We start from the raw sequence: 13,756 nt of genomic DNA, 5'->3' as shown, positions 1-13,756 counted from the left end.
AGTGGAGAACAGTATATATTTATCCAGAAATAACCTTAAGTAATGTGGTTGTATTCTAGATCAGTGTTTAAAAGCCAAATTAAATTCTAATGAGTAAAATCAAAAAGATTGTACCACAAAATAAGAGCACTTAAAAATTTTTTCAACTTCATATGCCAATGAGATGCCCAACCATGCACTGTACTGGTAAGTGTTTATGGAGTTTAAGCAACATAGTATTAGACAACTAAGATGTTAAAATATTTTACCCAATTGCACATTATGTGATCACAAATTTTATATCAAAACTGTTGTATTTTTAATATTGATTTCAACAACTCTGTTGCCAGACTTCAATTTCTACAGTCAACATCTTTTTTGGTTTAAAACTGAGAACAAAACATTAGCTATTAGACAAACACTTCCAGATTATTTTTCACTCATGTCAGACAATTTAAAAAGTGCATTTTGAAAAGGGAAGTATATTTAGTTTGTTTCTGTCTCCTAGGTGAAAGTAGGGAAGATAACAAGGCTAGCAGTGAATTACATCGAATATATACATTTTTAAAAAGGAAATTTAACAGAAGTTTCCACAAAAATTCAACTTTCCCTGTTAATGTGGAAGTCTCTAACGGTACCAGATATAAGGCAGACAGGATGAAGAGAGATTTCCCCCACTGAAAGAATGGACAAAAGAACAGATTTAAAATAAATACTAGATAAATACCATGCCTTCACTAAGTATATACTTGCAATAGTATAGCTAAATAGAAAAGAATCTGTAAGTAAATCTATTTTCATGTGACCTCACTCACCAAACTTAGTAGAAAAATTAATTAAAATCTCAGGTAATAGCTGGGTTTATTGTCATCTAAATATGTACATACATACACTGCAGACAAGGCCAAACAGGTAAACAGCAAGAAATAAAGCAACATAAACAGAAACCTACTTTAGGCACTCAAAATCACCCAGAATTTATAGGAATTTTTTTGATTACAAACATGTTTCCTGTTCTCCAGTGTCCATTCTGAATAGGAAAACAATTTGCTCAAAGATGGGAGAATGAAAAGGGCTTCATTTCACATGAAAAGCCAGCAGGGATTTCTAAACAAGCCCAGATGTGTTTCTGCCAGTGGGGGGCCGTGATCTCCATCACCTTTCAGTCCGACAGGCGTTCTGCCTGCTTGTGTTCCTATCAAATACATCCCTTCTGCAGAAAGCTGGCTTGCTCCTGTCAAGTTCCACACCACTTACAGATGCTGCCAAATCAGAAAACCTAGTTATACAACAATCAGCTGGGTTATTTTCCTTCCAACCGGAGGCACCATTCTTTATAAAAACACACACAATTTATACCGAGCTAATTGTTTTGTTTTAGTTTACTCATATGTTTAGTTGAAGAAAAGGAAAACTCAATCAATAGGCTGAGCTTAAGAATATTAATCAAAGCTGTTGTTGTTTCAGTATGTGTTTCTTAGATCAGTTTGGGTAAATTCAAATGACAAGCATTCACTGGCCTCTTCAACCAGGCCATCTGGACCACACTGAACTCCACAGTGATAACTTCATGATTTTCCCCTAAAAGTGGGGGGTTTTGCACTTCAGAAAGTAAAACAAAACATACAACTCAATGTACAATACACATCTACTACTTAAAACCAAGGACAAGTTCACAAAAACCAACACACTAATTACAGCTCAGTATAGAAGTGCTTTCTTAAGCTCACATTACAGACTCAGCATCACATGCTTTTCCAAATTCCTTTGTATTTGGCTGCTAAAAAAAAAAAAAAGCGCTGACACACTCCATCCTCACAATAATAGCACCTTCCTTCCATTGCAGCTATTTCACATAAAATACAACCTGTAGCAACACCAGGAGGAACATCTGACTCACTGAGAAAAAATATGGCACCTCCAAAGTCTTTCAATCCATCAAATGGTCATTCATTTATCTTGCACCTGCTCAGATTACAGTGAAAATCTTTCTTTGCTGTTGTTCAGTTCAGCTCCTTGAACCAACAAAGTAAAAGGCCCGGGACCTCCAAAAACTGGCCTGACAACAGCACTACCAAAAGCAAATACACTGATCCTAGGCAATTTTCCAGAAGGCAGGTTTTTAAAGCAGCCCCACACTATCAAACACACTAGAATCATGCACTCTAATGGCCACACACCAGTCACCTGAGCAGAACACGCCCTAAAGATCTGTCAGTACTTGCAAGATCATAGGAGAAAATACTACTTTTCTGTTTCTACTTCTGAATTAAATTGAGAAAGAAGGGGACAACAAAGAAAACAGTTCAATGTTTAAGAAGCTGACTTTATAGAGCACCTTTCTTTTCTTGAGCATGGAACAAAAAGGTCATCATGGGAGGATATCTGTGGTGTTCTTGTGAGCCTGAATGCCTAGTGCCTTCCATCGATGTAAAATCAATTATAATATTTTTATGGAATCTTTTAATTCAGCATCACTATTAATTGATCAATAAATTTTTGCTGCCAAAAGCAGCTCCCACCTTGGTGCATTTGTTTAGCAAATGCAGACACGTGCCTTTCCATATCTAGCTTTTCTGCAGTTACTGGAGATCACCTTGGATCTCTCTCAGAGTTAGGTCACTGAAAAAAGGTACAGTAACTCACACAGTGTTCAATGGCAAAGTCAGTAAATTTGGACAAGAGTGAAATCCTCAGTGTAAATTCCAAACACCCACATCAACTAATAAACAGATTAAGGATATATGCAGGGAAGGCTTATGGCAATGAAGTTCTGAAGGTTTACTTCTTCATTTATGAAACAGAAAATTAACACTCACATTCAAGACAGAGGTATTTAATCTGCTTCTAATACATGCACTTCTTTACAGAAAAATAAAACCCTTCAAGCACTTGTAGTTTTATTTTTTTTGGTGCTCATTAGTGATTCTGAAACATGCACAACTCTTCTGGACAGAAGGGGCTTTTGGTAATGGAGTTCATCACTACATCCACTTACCTGCTGTTTGGGTAACAGCTTACTTCAGTTTTTAAATCACAGGATCAAATTTGCAAGGAATAGTATATTAAAGCAACACAGAAAGCAAATACATGAAGTCTGATCACTGCTTCATTTCCTAAGCTATACAGATGTTAACTTGAAAGAAAGAAAGAATATCTCAAAAGTTTATTAGTGCCTGTAGAGTAACGCATAATGGCAACTTTCCACATTCATCTTTCCAAACTCAGCAAGTTACAGAGACAATAAAAGTGAACAGCTGTGTTTATAACTGAAAGCTGACTTGAAGGCTTGGAGTCCCTGAAATGTCTATCAAGTCTGGCTAGCTAAGGTCCAACGACCTTCTTCCAACACCTTTATGAATACCCCCTCAATAAAGAGTTTTTGAACTTGAAGCTCAAGAAAAGCATGCAATTTCACAGCAATTAAGAATTAACATTCCCAACTTAAATCATACAAGCAAATCTCACAAGCAGAAAGGCACAGGTCAGCAGCTGCCAGTTCAAACATGAGAATGCCGATTCTGGTGGTCCACCCTCACTTTTGGTGAATAAAACTTAACTGTTTCCCTATGTCGTTTTCAAATATTAGCAAGTAGTGACACTGTGGCAATATGGTTTAGAGTCACATCTTTGAACTGACTAAGAATCTCAGAAATAGCGATACATTGCCAACAGAGCCTTTCAAAAGACTAAAACAAGTGTGTCAAGGACTCAGGTGAATAGGACTGGGTTTGAAATACTGCAGTTCAGAAAAGGACACATTTTTATACTTCCTTAACAGTCAGGAGCCCTCCAACAACACACTGACTAAATGTGAAATAATAGGAAAGTACACAGATTATTAGGACGAAATGAAAGTATGTTCCTTTTTAAAGAAATACAGTTTATACAAGTGCATATTCAAGTGAATGTCAATGAAAACAGCAGTTCAAAGCAGAAAGCAGAATTCTTAGTGCAAAGGTTCTGCTGTGCTACAACTGGATAAATGATGATAACAAAGATGACAACCACCCCTGAGAACTGACAAACTAAGGCTACAATAAAACACAATTAACTGGTAGATAAACTCAAAACTGCAGACAATCTGAAGAAGAGTAAAGCTAACAGTGAAATGTATTTGCATTATTAGTACACTCCACTGTCATTATGACCAAGATTTTCTGAGAATGTAAATGTTAAATATGAACAATTTGTAAGCATCTTCAATTTTTCTACTTGTTTTCCTGGTGGGAAAAAATGCCTTAGTAGCTTAGAGGTGAAATCTGTAAAAACAACCACAGCAAAAAACCCCTCCATAATAGCTATTAGTCAAACAGCTGCCACTTCATACTAGAATAGGCTGATCAAATTCTGACAGTTCTGAGCTCTGTAACCTTTTTTTCCACATTTCTTCCCAATTTGTTGTCCTCACAAATCTGCGTTGAGAGACATAACACAAGCAGCTTGACTCCAGCTGGAATGGCAAGCAAGGCAGTCTCTCTGGAGACTGTACTTCCAAAGATGCTCCCAAATATGCTCATACATTCTCTTCACTCAAAAAACGTACTAGGAGCCACAATGTCTTTCTCCACCTATATGGAATGTATACAGACTACTGACCCAGCCCCCTTTCACTCCACATCCACCTATAGCAAACCTGAAATTATGGCTGCACTTCTGAAGGTCAGTTCCCTGGCATTACTGCAGCACATTCCAAAAGGCTGATATCAACATTCCTTCCTAGAGAGCTTGATACTGGATTGGTGACTGAAATGAAGAAGGTAGGTGGCGTGTAGAAGCGGAGTTGTTAAACAGCTGGCAACATCTGCGCTTCAGCTATTATCACACAACATTTACTAACTACAGCCAAAATATTGAGCAATTTTCAGACTTGCAGCAGTCTCCACAGTAATTTTATTTCCCCCATCTGTTTTCAGCAAAAAATGGTAGTCACAAAAACAGACAGTAGAAAATACATTTAAGTAATGTCATTCATTTAATATTTCTTTTGTATCAAGATTAGGCTTCTGAAAGTTCAGAATGCCTTCTATTTTGAAGCATGTAGCTCAACAGCAGGAATAGAAACATGAGTAACAGAAAATCCTGGAAGCTTCTTCAAAGCTTATCCACATTGCAAGTCATAAAATTCTCAAATCACTTCAAGTAGGTCTTAATTATATTACTTATAGACTTATGCTAATGATAATATTGCAGAAATTCAAACTCATCAGCTGTTACATTCCTTAATAGGAATTCCTTAATTTGCTTCCCTGATTTCTTATTCTGCACAGCTAGTCAGCAAACAGAAACAACACAGCAGCATAGAGATGCACACTGTATAAACACCATAAGGTAAATAACAAATTAAGAATTCTGAAGAGATCTCTTTAATAAAAATATTAATTAAATAATTTGTTTGTAATTTACTGCTAGTGATTTACAAACAACTAGATCTGTCTGGATTGAAAATAAAGACTAATCCAAAATCATCTCAGTAAATTATTCCACATAGATTTGAGACAGAAGATCTGAAGCTTCATGGGACAAAAGAATAGGAGGTTAATTTCTCACTCACGCATATATGGACTCAGCTAACTTCAGGCAATGTAAGGACATGGACATACCTAACTCACCCTATGTCCCTAGAATGTCCCATACAATGTGGTATCTGTCCAAGCCTTGAATACCTGATCTTTATAAATCATAAAATCTATTTTTTTTTTCATTTTAGATATGTAAACAGCCTCGCTGACTCACAGAATAGGAGAGTTAAATCCATGGAATCATTTATATAAATTAAATGGCGCTTGGGTTTGTGTTTATCTGAAGTAAAGCAAAAAGGACTGTATCCCAAGTGCATGGACCTCCTCAAAACTTGCACCACTCCTATTACTTCATGGCATAATTTATTATGGCCCTACACTCTTTCAAAGTCTGGTAAGTCAGGTGATCAAAACCAGAGCAGCAGATTTTGTGCTCATACTTCCTCAAAATAATTTGTTTATGAAACAGACACTGATGCTCAGTGTTGGATATGAAATACTTATTTTCTGATGTAGGAGAAACTGACTTTTCCAAACAGTGTTAATTCATATATGTGACTGTGAATTCTGTGCATTCAATGGATGTTCAAAATTTTGTTTCTGAAATACCCTTATGTACCCGTACGTATCAGATATTGTATTTCAAAGTTTCACCCTCTATAATCTTATATACATAGATTTACATGAAATACACTCTGTAAAACAAGCAAACAAAGCCCCTAAACCAACAAACTGTTAAAGGGAAACTAGGATAAAGTCAAATAAAAAGTCATACTGTATTGCTAAATACAGTAATAACTTAAAGGAAGAATAAAGGGCAGGAAACCCACCTGCAAAACTTAATTTCTTAAATGCTAAGACAAGGAATTTCTGCTGTATTGCCTTGGGTCAGAAGAAATATATCATCACTTAACCGTGTCCTGCAACAGTAAACTGATTAATTCACAACATTTTCACACACAAACAAACAAAATCCTTCTATGCAGTTGATACAATAAATGGAATTTGTGAAGTGAAGATTACCCAAATTAAAACCTGTGTGGTTATAAGGCTGTAGAGTTTACATACCTGCTCTCATGACACTATAATAAGCACAGACAATCATAACATTAAGTTGAATCCTATCTGAAAACCTACACTTTCAGCAGCCAATTCATCCTAGGACTACTCTAAATCCTAGTTCAGTTCCAATTTAGAGAAAAGAATCAATCTCCAGGTGAAATTACATGAGATCAGTGAGCCTTAAAGGTCCTGCTCTTCTTGCCTGATCCTAGCCACACAGCACCATTCCTCAGATCAGCTATGCCCATTTGTGAAACCCTTCACTGTATATTAAGCTGCATAAAGTCAGATAGCTATCTGTGGGTTAGTGAGCTGAATGGGCTCACAGAAGCTATCCAACAAAGGACAGAAAAAAAAAAAATCAAGATGGAAGGTGAGACCTCTCCTATTTTGCATCAAAAAGCCAATAGATTAGCTCTTAGTTTCTCATCAATATAATTTTCTGAAGAATGTAGGAAAGAAAAATCCTGAAAACACCTAAATACCAACCTTGCCCAACCCTGCTCACAATAGCTTGTGAAATCCGATAGGATCAAAGAATGGTGTAAGGCTGTAGGCTTTCTACAGGTTGGAAGACAACTTTACAGCTATAAATAGCAACCAGCGTCTTTAACACCCAAACACCTTTAAACAGCTTGTCTTTAAGCCAGACCCACAACTACACTAAAACCAAAAAAATTTTACTGACAAAACTAAGTTAGACAAAGCGCATTAACTTACTGAATCCAGAAAGCAGAGATAGGTTCCTGAGCTCTGAATTACTGCTTGATTTTTAGCAAATCCAACTGTTAAGAAAACAAAGATAAAATTATATGGTAGTTTTTACCTTTGCGTTTTTTTAATCTTACTACTGTCAGGAACAGATGAAGGGAAATACAAAAATCAGTATCAGGTAAAGTATGCAATTTTTCCATATTTAAAACAATGTAATTCATAAATATTTAAACAGTATGCCTATTTCCGTTTTCTTCTATCAATGATTACAGTTGCATGTGTTAGAATTCTACAGCAAGTAGAATTAGACTATTTTTGCTAGCCCTCCACAAAGACATGATATGCAATCAATATCTTGCAGAGTCCAGCTACCTAGGTTTCACATCCAGTACCTCAGATCATAGAATCACAGAATAGTTTGAGTTGGAAGGGACCTTTAAAGGTCATCTAGTCCAAACCCCCTGCACCAAGCAGATGCTGAAAACCCTTGCCTGTATATACATATTCATCTCTTGAGTCATAATAAATAGTAACAAATCATAAAAAGGCAAGGAAATAACAAGAAATTGCTAGGCAACTTTTTCTTTCCATCATCAGGCCAGGTCCTCAGGAGGACTTAAAAAAATTGTTGTTTCATTATGCTTGTTAAAGTATGCAAATACAAAAACTTTATGCGCCATTTATGTAATGGCACATGTAATGCAGAGGGGAACCAAATCAGAAGAACAAGGAACACAAACCTGGATTACTTATACCATGACATGTTATACCATCCATGGAAGATCACACGGAAACATAAATTCAGTATGACAACGTTGGCATCTAGGGTCTTTTAGTTTCTGTCTCCTGGACACTTGTTGAATCTTTTACCAAGCCATTTCAGGAAGCTGAACCAGAAGGAAACCTTTTTATCTGTTTAATTTCTGAAGCAGATGACAGCACTGGGTCAAACAAGCGGCAGAGCCAGAAAAAAAGCAGGGGAGCTGGAATACACAGCCAAGAGTAAGGATGAGACTGCAGGAACCAGCATTAAGATGAACTCAGTTTACCACTGAAGTACATCTGCAAGGTAGGACTGTTTCCCTGGGATAATTTTTGTATGTAGACCAGGTCTACCTAAGAATGTTACAGTCTTTGAATTCTTCTCCTGGGCATCATCAGAAGAAAAGACCATGCTATAGCAAGTGTTACTCTGAAAAATGCTATATGAATTCCACTTGGTCATATAGGTAATATTTAAGTTTTGTTTAAAGTATTTATGGAACCAAGTCATGGAAGCCAGCAAAGGACTGCCCTGACATGAGGAGTAAATGATGTGAAGATATGCAATACTGTGGGATTTTTATTCTTTAATGGGAAAACTGGAAATGTAATGCCAGAATACCTCACCATGAAGTAGAGCAGGGTAATTTTAAATAAAATTTTCCCTAAAGTTCCTGATTTTGCTTTTGAATTTCTGTAATTCTCTACCCTTTTTATGTGATACAGGTTTAAGTTTGCTCAGGAAACAAATTTAACTGGGCTCAAAGGTTCACTTAGTTTTAATGCACATGCTCCTTGGCTATTTTGCTGACTTGTCCAAGTACAGAAAGACTTATGACTGCATTTCTTAGTGCCTCAAAGGAACATTATGTCAAACACCAACAGAACACTACTAATAAAGGCTCTTCCTTATAATTGTGTTATTCTTTTCTTTGAGTATTTTAATCCTCACCTTAACTCCTCATCATGAATTTCTTGGACTTATCTTACACTATATTTACATATGAGTTTTTATACACGTAAGAATGCCTAATCTCACATATACAGTTACTCTCTCCTTCCTATTGGCAGTAAAAAAGCAGCTGGCAAAGTCAGTAGCTACCACACAGCAGAGCTGAATCCTGGCATAAGCAGTTTTAGTAGGAAACAACTGATGCAAGTTAGCAGGTCTGGACATGCCAAACAAGCAAAACCCTAGTACTGTGGAGGTCCCTACTAAAGCAAGAGGTAAAAAAACAAGATAGAACTAAATTTGCCCAACATCAAGCAAATCAATACTCTCATATACCATTACCAGTTGCAAAGCAGTCTGTACATACATTTCAATACTGTCATTAGTACACCCCAACATTTCAAGAATTTCAGTTGAAAATAATGAAAAACTAGGAATCAATAATGTAGAAAAAAGTGAAGGAGACTCAAAGGCAACTACCAGATGACAATTATATTACTCCATGAGCTTCCCGAAATATTTCATATCTTGTTTTCAAATAAGACTTCAAATAAAATCATTAAATATTTAATATTTGTTATGAGAAAAATTTGGAAAATATATTTCTAAAATTAAGATATAAACTATCCTGAAGCTTTTCATATACCACCTATTTTTTCAGAGGGGAGAGAAGAAAATCCACATATTTTAAAAATTATTAATAAGAGAGATATAACTCCCTGTAGAAGAAACAAGATATTAAAAATAGTTTCACCACAACAAAACCTATGTTTGGCATGAATAAAAAATTTTCTTTAATATTACTCTACTGAACAAAATCAAATGTTTGTGCCAGGTCTCTGAGTTTTGTAAGGCCTGCTTACTTGGTGAAAAGAGCCTGTTACCATGGTTACAGCCGTAAAAACTTAAGCCTCAGTGAGATATTAACATTCCTCACTCTTGGAAAGAAAAAGGTTTCCTTTTTTTTAGGCAAGTGACCCTTTCTTTTTTTCTAGGTCCCCCCCTTTCTTTTACATGTTAGAAAAGAATCAGAAATAAATCCTAATCTTGTGTAAATAGTTGAAGATGTGAAGCCTGACTAGTACATTGTTTCTGTACTAAAGCATCTTCTTTTAAAGGAAAGACTCCTTACAGTTGTAACCAGTCCTTAACATAATAAAAGTAAATCACTGAAAGCAAACAAATAGTATGGATTGCAAGTAACCTGCTCCTAAAATGTAACAACCATGAAGAAAAGATGTCATCATTTTAATGGTGACCTGAGAGTGACTTCCACATGAATAAGCTTGTTTCTGTTTTGTTTTTTTTTTTTCAAAGAACTATGCATTTCATACTATTATTTAAAACAGTGCTCACAGCTGCATCCCCCACCCCCAATTTATTAAACATTTGTTCAGGTTTCAGCTATCCGAACACTGACAAACACATGGTAAAACAGAAATTTATCTGATATATCTCTAATGGCACAAAATACTCTTCGCAGTTCACAACTCAAACTTAGTTTTAGTTCCAGTTTCCTAAACTGGTGAACTGACTTCAGAATTTTAACATAAATTATTGTCAAAACATTGTGCCTGTGTGTTCTTGCAAACTAAAAACTAAAACACCTGATTAATACAACATTCTATTAGGAACAGGACTTTATACATAGAAAATGTTTTAGAAAAATGGAAAATACATTATATATAATGACGAGATGGTATTAACAAAAACATTACTAAACAACTTTCCTAGGTATCATAATTAACAGCCTCTGGTATTCTTCTTCAACTTTTTTCCTGAGAAATCACAACCTACTTAGCTTCTAGATCATCAGCTACTAAGAGAAGTAAGATTTTAAAGACAACTGATCACCCAATAGTTGAGGAGGGAAAAAAGGAAGCTAGATAAATCTCCAGGAATACAAGCAATTCTTGACATTGCTCAACTCCAGCTTTATCAGTTGCCCAAAAAAGAAAAATTCCCGCTACAAACCTTCTCAGTCTTTTATCATTACCAGCTCAATAATGCTAATATTACAAGTTGCACTGTCAAAACAGCACCAGTTCATGCTAGAGACATTAAGATACTAAAAATATTTATAGTAACAGTTATGCTGTGTTACTTCAGTATTGCTAGGTCTGACAACTGTTTAAAAAACAGCTTTAAAGAAGTCTACAGTCAAAGGAATTTACTGTAAATAAAGCCAGGGCCTATACCAAGTTGCAAATTAATTCAGTGCACAAACTCCTATTTATTTGCATGTTTCAATAAAGGGATGAAAATTAAGCTTTCTGAAACAGAACTGGCTTTTCGTAAGACCATTTTGAGGAGACTGTAATAGGTCTAGGTTTCTTTCCAGTTACAAACAGGATATTTTCTTAAAAAACAGAAACCGACTGGGTTTTGTGTTACAGGGTTTCCGAAGTGTGTCTTTTAAGGGAGATAACTTGAAAGACACAGATTTGGAAGGAGTCTGATATCAATTGCTACCTGTCTACTCATTGTCACAAAATCCAGAATGATAGTAACATTAGTTACACAGTTCCCATGCAAAAGTGAGCACACTGTTCTGCTTGCTTTGTCCTGTTGTTCTCCCTCAGAACACTGACATGATCTTCCACCTTCAATGCCATTCAACATCAGCTTCTTCAAAGAGCAACAGAGTTTTATTTCTATTTACATTTTAGCAAGTTGTCTGCTAAAAAAAACACCCCTAAACATAAACCAACCAAAACAAGCAAAAGAAAAACTGAGAGATTTGTTTCTTATATCCTTCAGTGGGTAAATGTAATTCATATTAGCACGTAAATCAACAAGGAATTGCACCACACACCTATCTGGTAGCTCATGATATTGTTTAGCCCCTTGTGTAAATAGGAGTTTAGTAAGAGTTTTTAGCTCACACACCAAAACTTTTTTGAAACCTCTGTTATGATCTGATCAAAGGCACATCAAAAACGCATTTTGTTCTGTTTCAGGGTCTATACTACAAGACTGAAAGATACGCATTTGCTTTTTAAATCATTACATAAGAAATTCTGGATTGCTTTTTTCTTAAAATCCATCTCATAAAGATAAATCAGATACCAGAAAGCCACAGTAAAATTCTAAGCATTAACAACATTGCGTATATTACAATTAAACAAAATTCTTTTGCTGAGTAGAACACAAGTGTTAAGCCAAGTTCTTCTTTCCTGGATGTATAAATAAATTCTACAGAGCCAGAACCAATAGGGCCAAATTCTAAACTGAAATGAGTTTTTGAATGGAGAGCTCTGGAAAACAATGTGGCTTTTTTCCATTGCAAGTGGCTACAAAGACACTTTATAAATTAAAAATCAGAAGATGCCTCCAATAACAACCTAACTCTCAAAAAATCATTATTAAGCTACATACCACCTCGAGGTTGAGATGACTCATTACTACCAATGATTACTGGAACACCAACATCTTCCAACTTGGTCTTCCATTTTTCAATTATTTCAGCTGAACCATCCTAGAAAAATGATGACATAGACGCAGCTATTTTAACTTGTATGGTGAACTAAACACAGTGAAAACCAGAAATTCCTATCAGACACAGTATTTGCTTGGACAGTATTTTAAATAAGGCTGGAAACATACCTTACTGGCATCATTAAAAACTGACAGCTCCATGGTTTCTTTAAAATCTTGTTCCCAAACTGACTTCAAGCATTCATCTAACCAGGATTCACTGTTGTGAACAGGCACAATGACAGACTACAAAAAAACAAACAAAAATCCGAATGTATGTCAGTAAGTACTATTTTTGTTTACTTACTGTATAAGAATATTCATTAAAAAGGGGAAGTGCCAGATCCTTCTGAAACTTTCACAAAAAATGCATCTTAAAAATATAAAAGTAGGCCAAGTTATTTTAATTACAAATATAAAATTTACTTTCTTCTCTATCAAACTCTTTTTTTTTTCAGTTTTTGAGTTCTACAGGATGGATTTTGGCAGGTCTCTGAGGAAACAGGAGACTACTGAACCAAAAATGCTACCAAAACACCTAGAACACCACACTAACCTGTTTCTAGTATTGCTGCATTTCTTAGAATACTCTACTTCTGTCATTAATCTTACTCATCAATTTTTCTTTAAGCTTACTACCTAATTGGAGATGCTTATATATGCAGCCTGTACTGCTAGGCTCTAGTCAAGTTTTTAAAAATTATTCTATCTATCTAAAACCGCTATTAAGCACATTAGAAGATGATATATGACATAGCTCCATAGTCATTTCAGCTGCAGACTTTCCTATTATAGCCTCTCTTGGTTTAGCCACATACACACAAAACATCTGAAATATTTTAAAATTGGTTAGAAACCACAGACGAGGGATCTCTCTGTTCAGTTACCAATGTTCTAATTACCCCAAAAAAGGCAACAAATCCCCCCAAATTGTTTCAGTATCTCAAAAAAGAATACATTCCATTCACAGAATGCAAAGTCCTGAGAAATGAGCTCAGTAATACACTTCTGAAGGGAGAGTCCAAACCTGTACCTGTTAAGATAACTTACAGATGGGGAACTTAAGGCAAAGAGCCTAAGTGACTTGTAAAAAGTCTCATGGGACATTTAAAGAAGTTCCTAGAAACAGAACTCAAACTCCTTATCATGCAGTGTAACCATAAATGCATAATTTGAAGAAATAGAGAATTAGGTCCTACTGTGAGCATGTGAGAATCTTTAGAAACAAAATACTAGAAAAATAACTGAATTATTCAAGATGTAGTGACATGCAAATACATGCAAAAGC

At 35.6% G+C, this 13,756-nt stretch overlaps 1 protein-coding gene across 2 annotated transcripts in view; it reads right to left on the bottom strand.

Annotated features, from left to right (window-relative positions):
* B3GNTL1 (UDP-GlcNAc:betaGal beta-1,3-N-acetylglucosaminyltransferase like 1) overlaps positions 1 to 12,710 on the bottom strand; it is a 121,198-nt gene extending 108,488 nt beyond the window's left edge. The window contains exons 1-3 of one of the 2 annotated variants that reach the window (XM_026861360.1): positions 12,598 to 12,710; positions 12,370 to 12,469; positions 7,284 to 7,348 (exon numbers count right to left, since the gene is read on the bottom strand). In XM_026861360.1, coding sequence (XP_026717161.1) covers positions 7,284 to 7,348; positions 12,370 to 12,469; positions 12,598 to 12,630 — 198 coding nt within the window. In that variant the 5' untranslated portion in view covers positions 12,631 to 12,710. The remainder of the gene's footprint in view (positions 1 to 7,283; positions 7,349 to 12,369; positions 12,470 to 12,597) is intronic. The other variant, XM_026861361.1, reaches the window with a different exon arrangement.
* Positions 12,711 to 13,756: the final 1,046 nt, after the last annotated feature.

Source organism: Athene cunicularia (assembly GCF_003259725.1).
Source record: "Athene cunicularia isolate RWA chromosome 18 unlocalized genomic scaffold, athCun1 chr18_part1, whole genome shotgun sequence".
NCBI classification, from domain to species: Eukaryota; Metazoa; Chordata; class Aves; order Strigiformes; family Strigidae; genus Athene; species Athene cunicularia.
The sequence above is the reverse complement of the archived record's forward strand: the minus strand, read 5'-3'. Positions and strand labels throughout refer to the sequence as shown.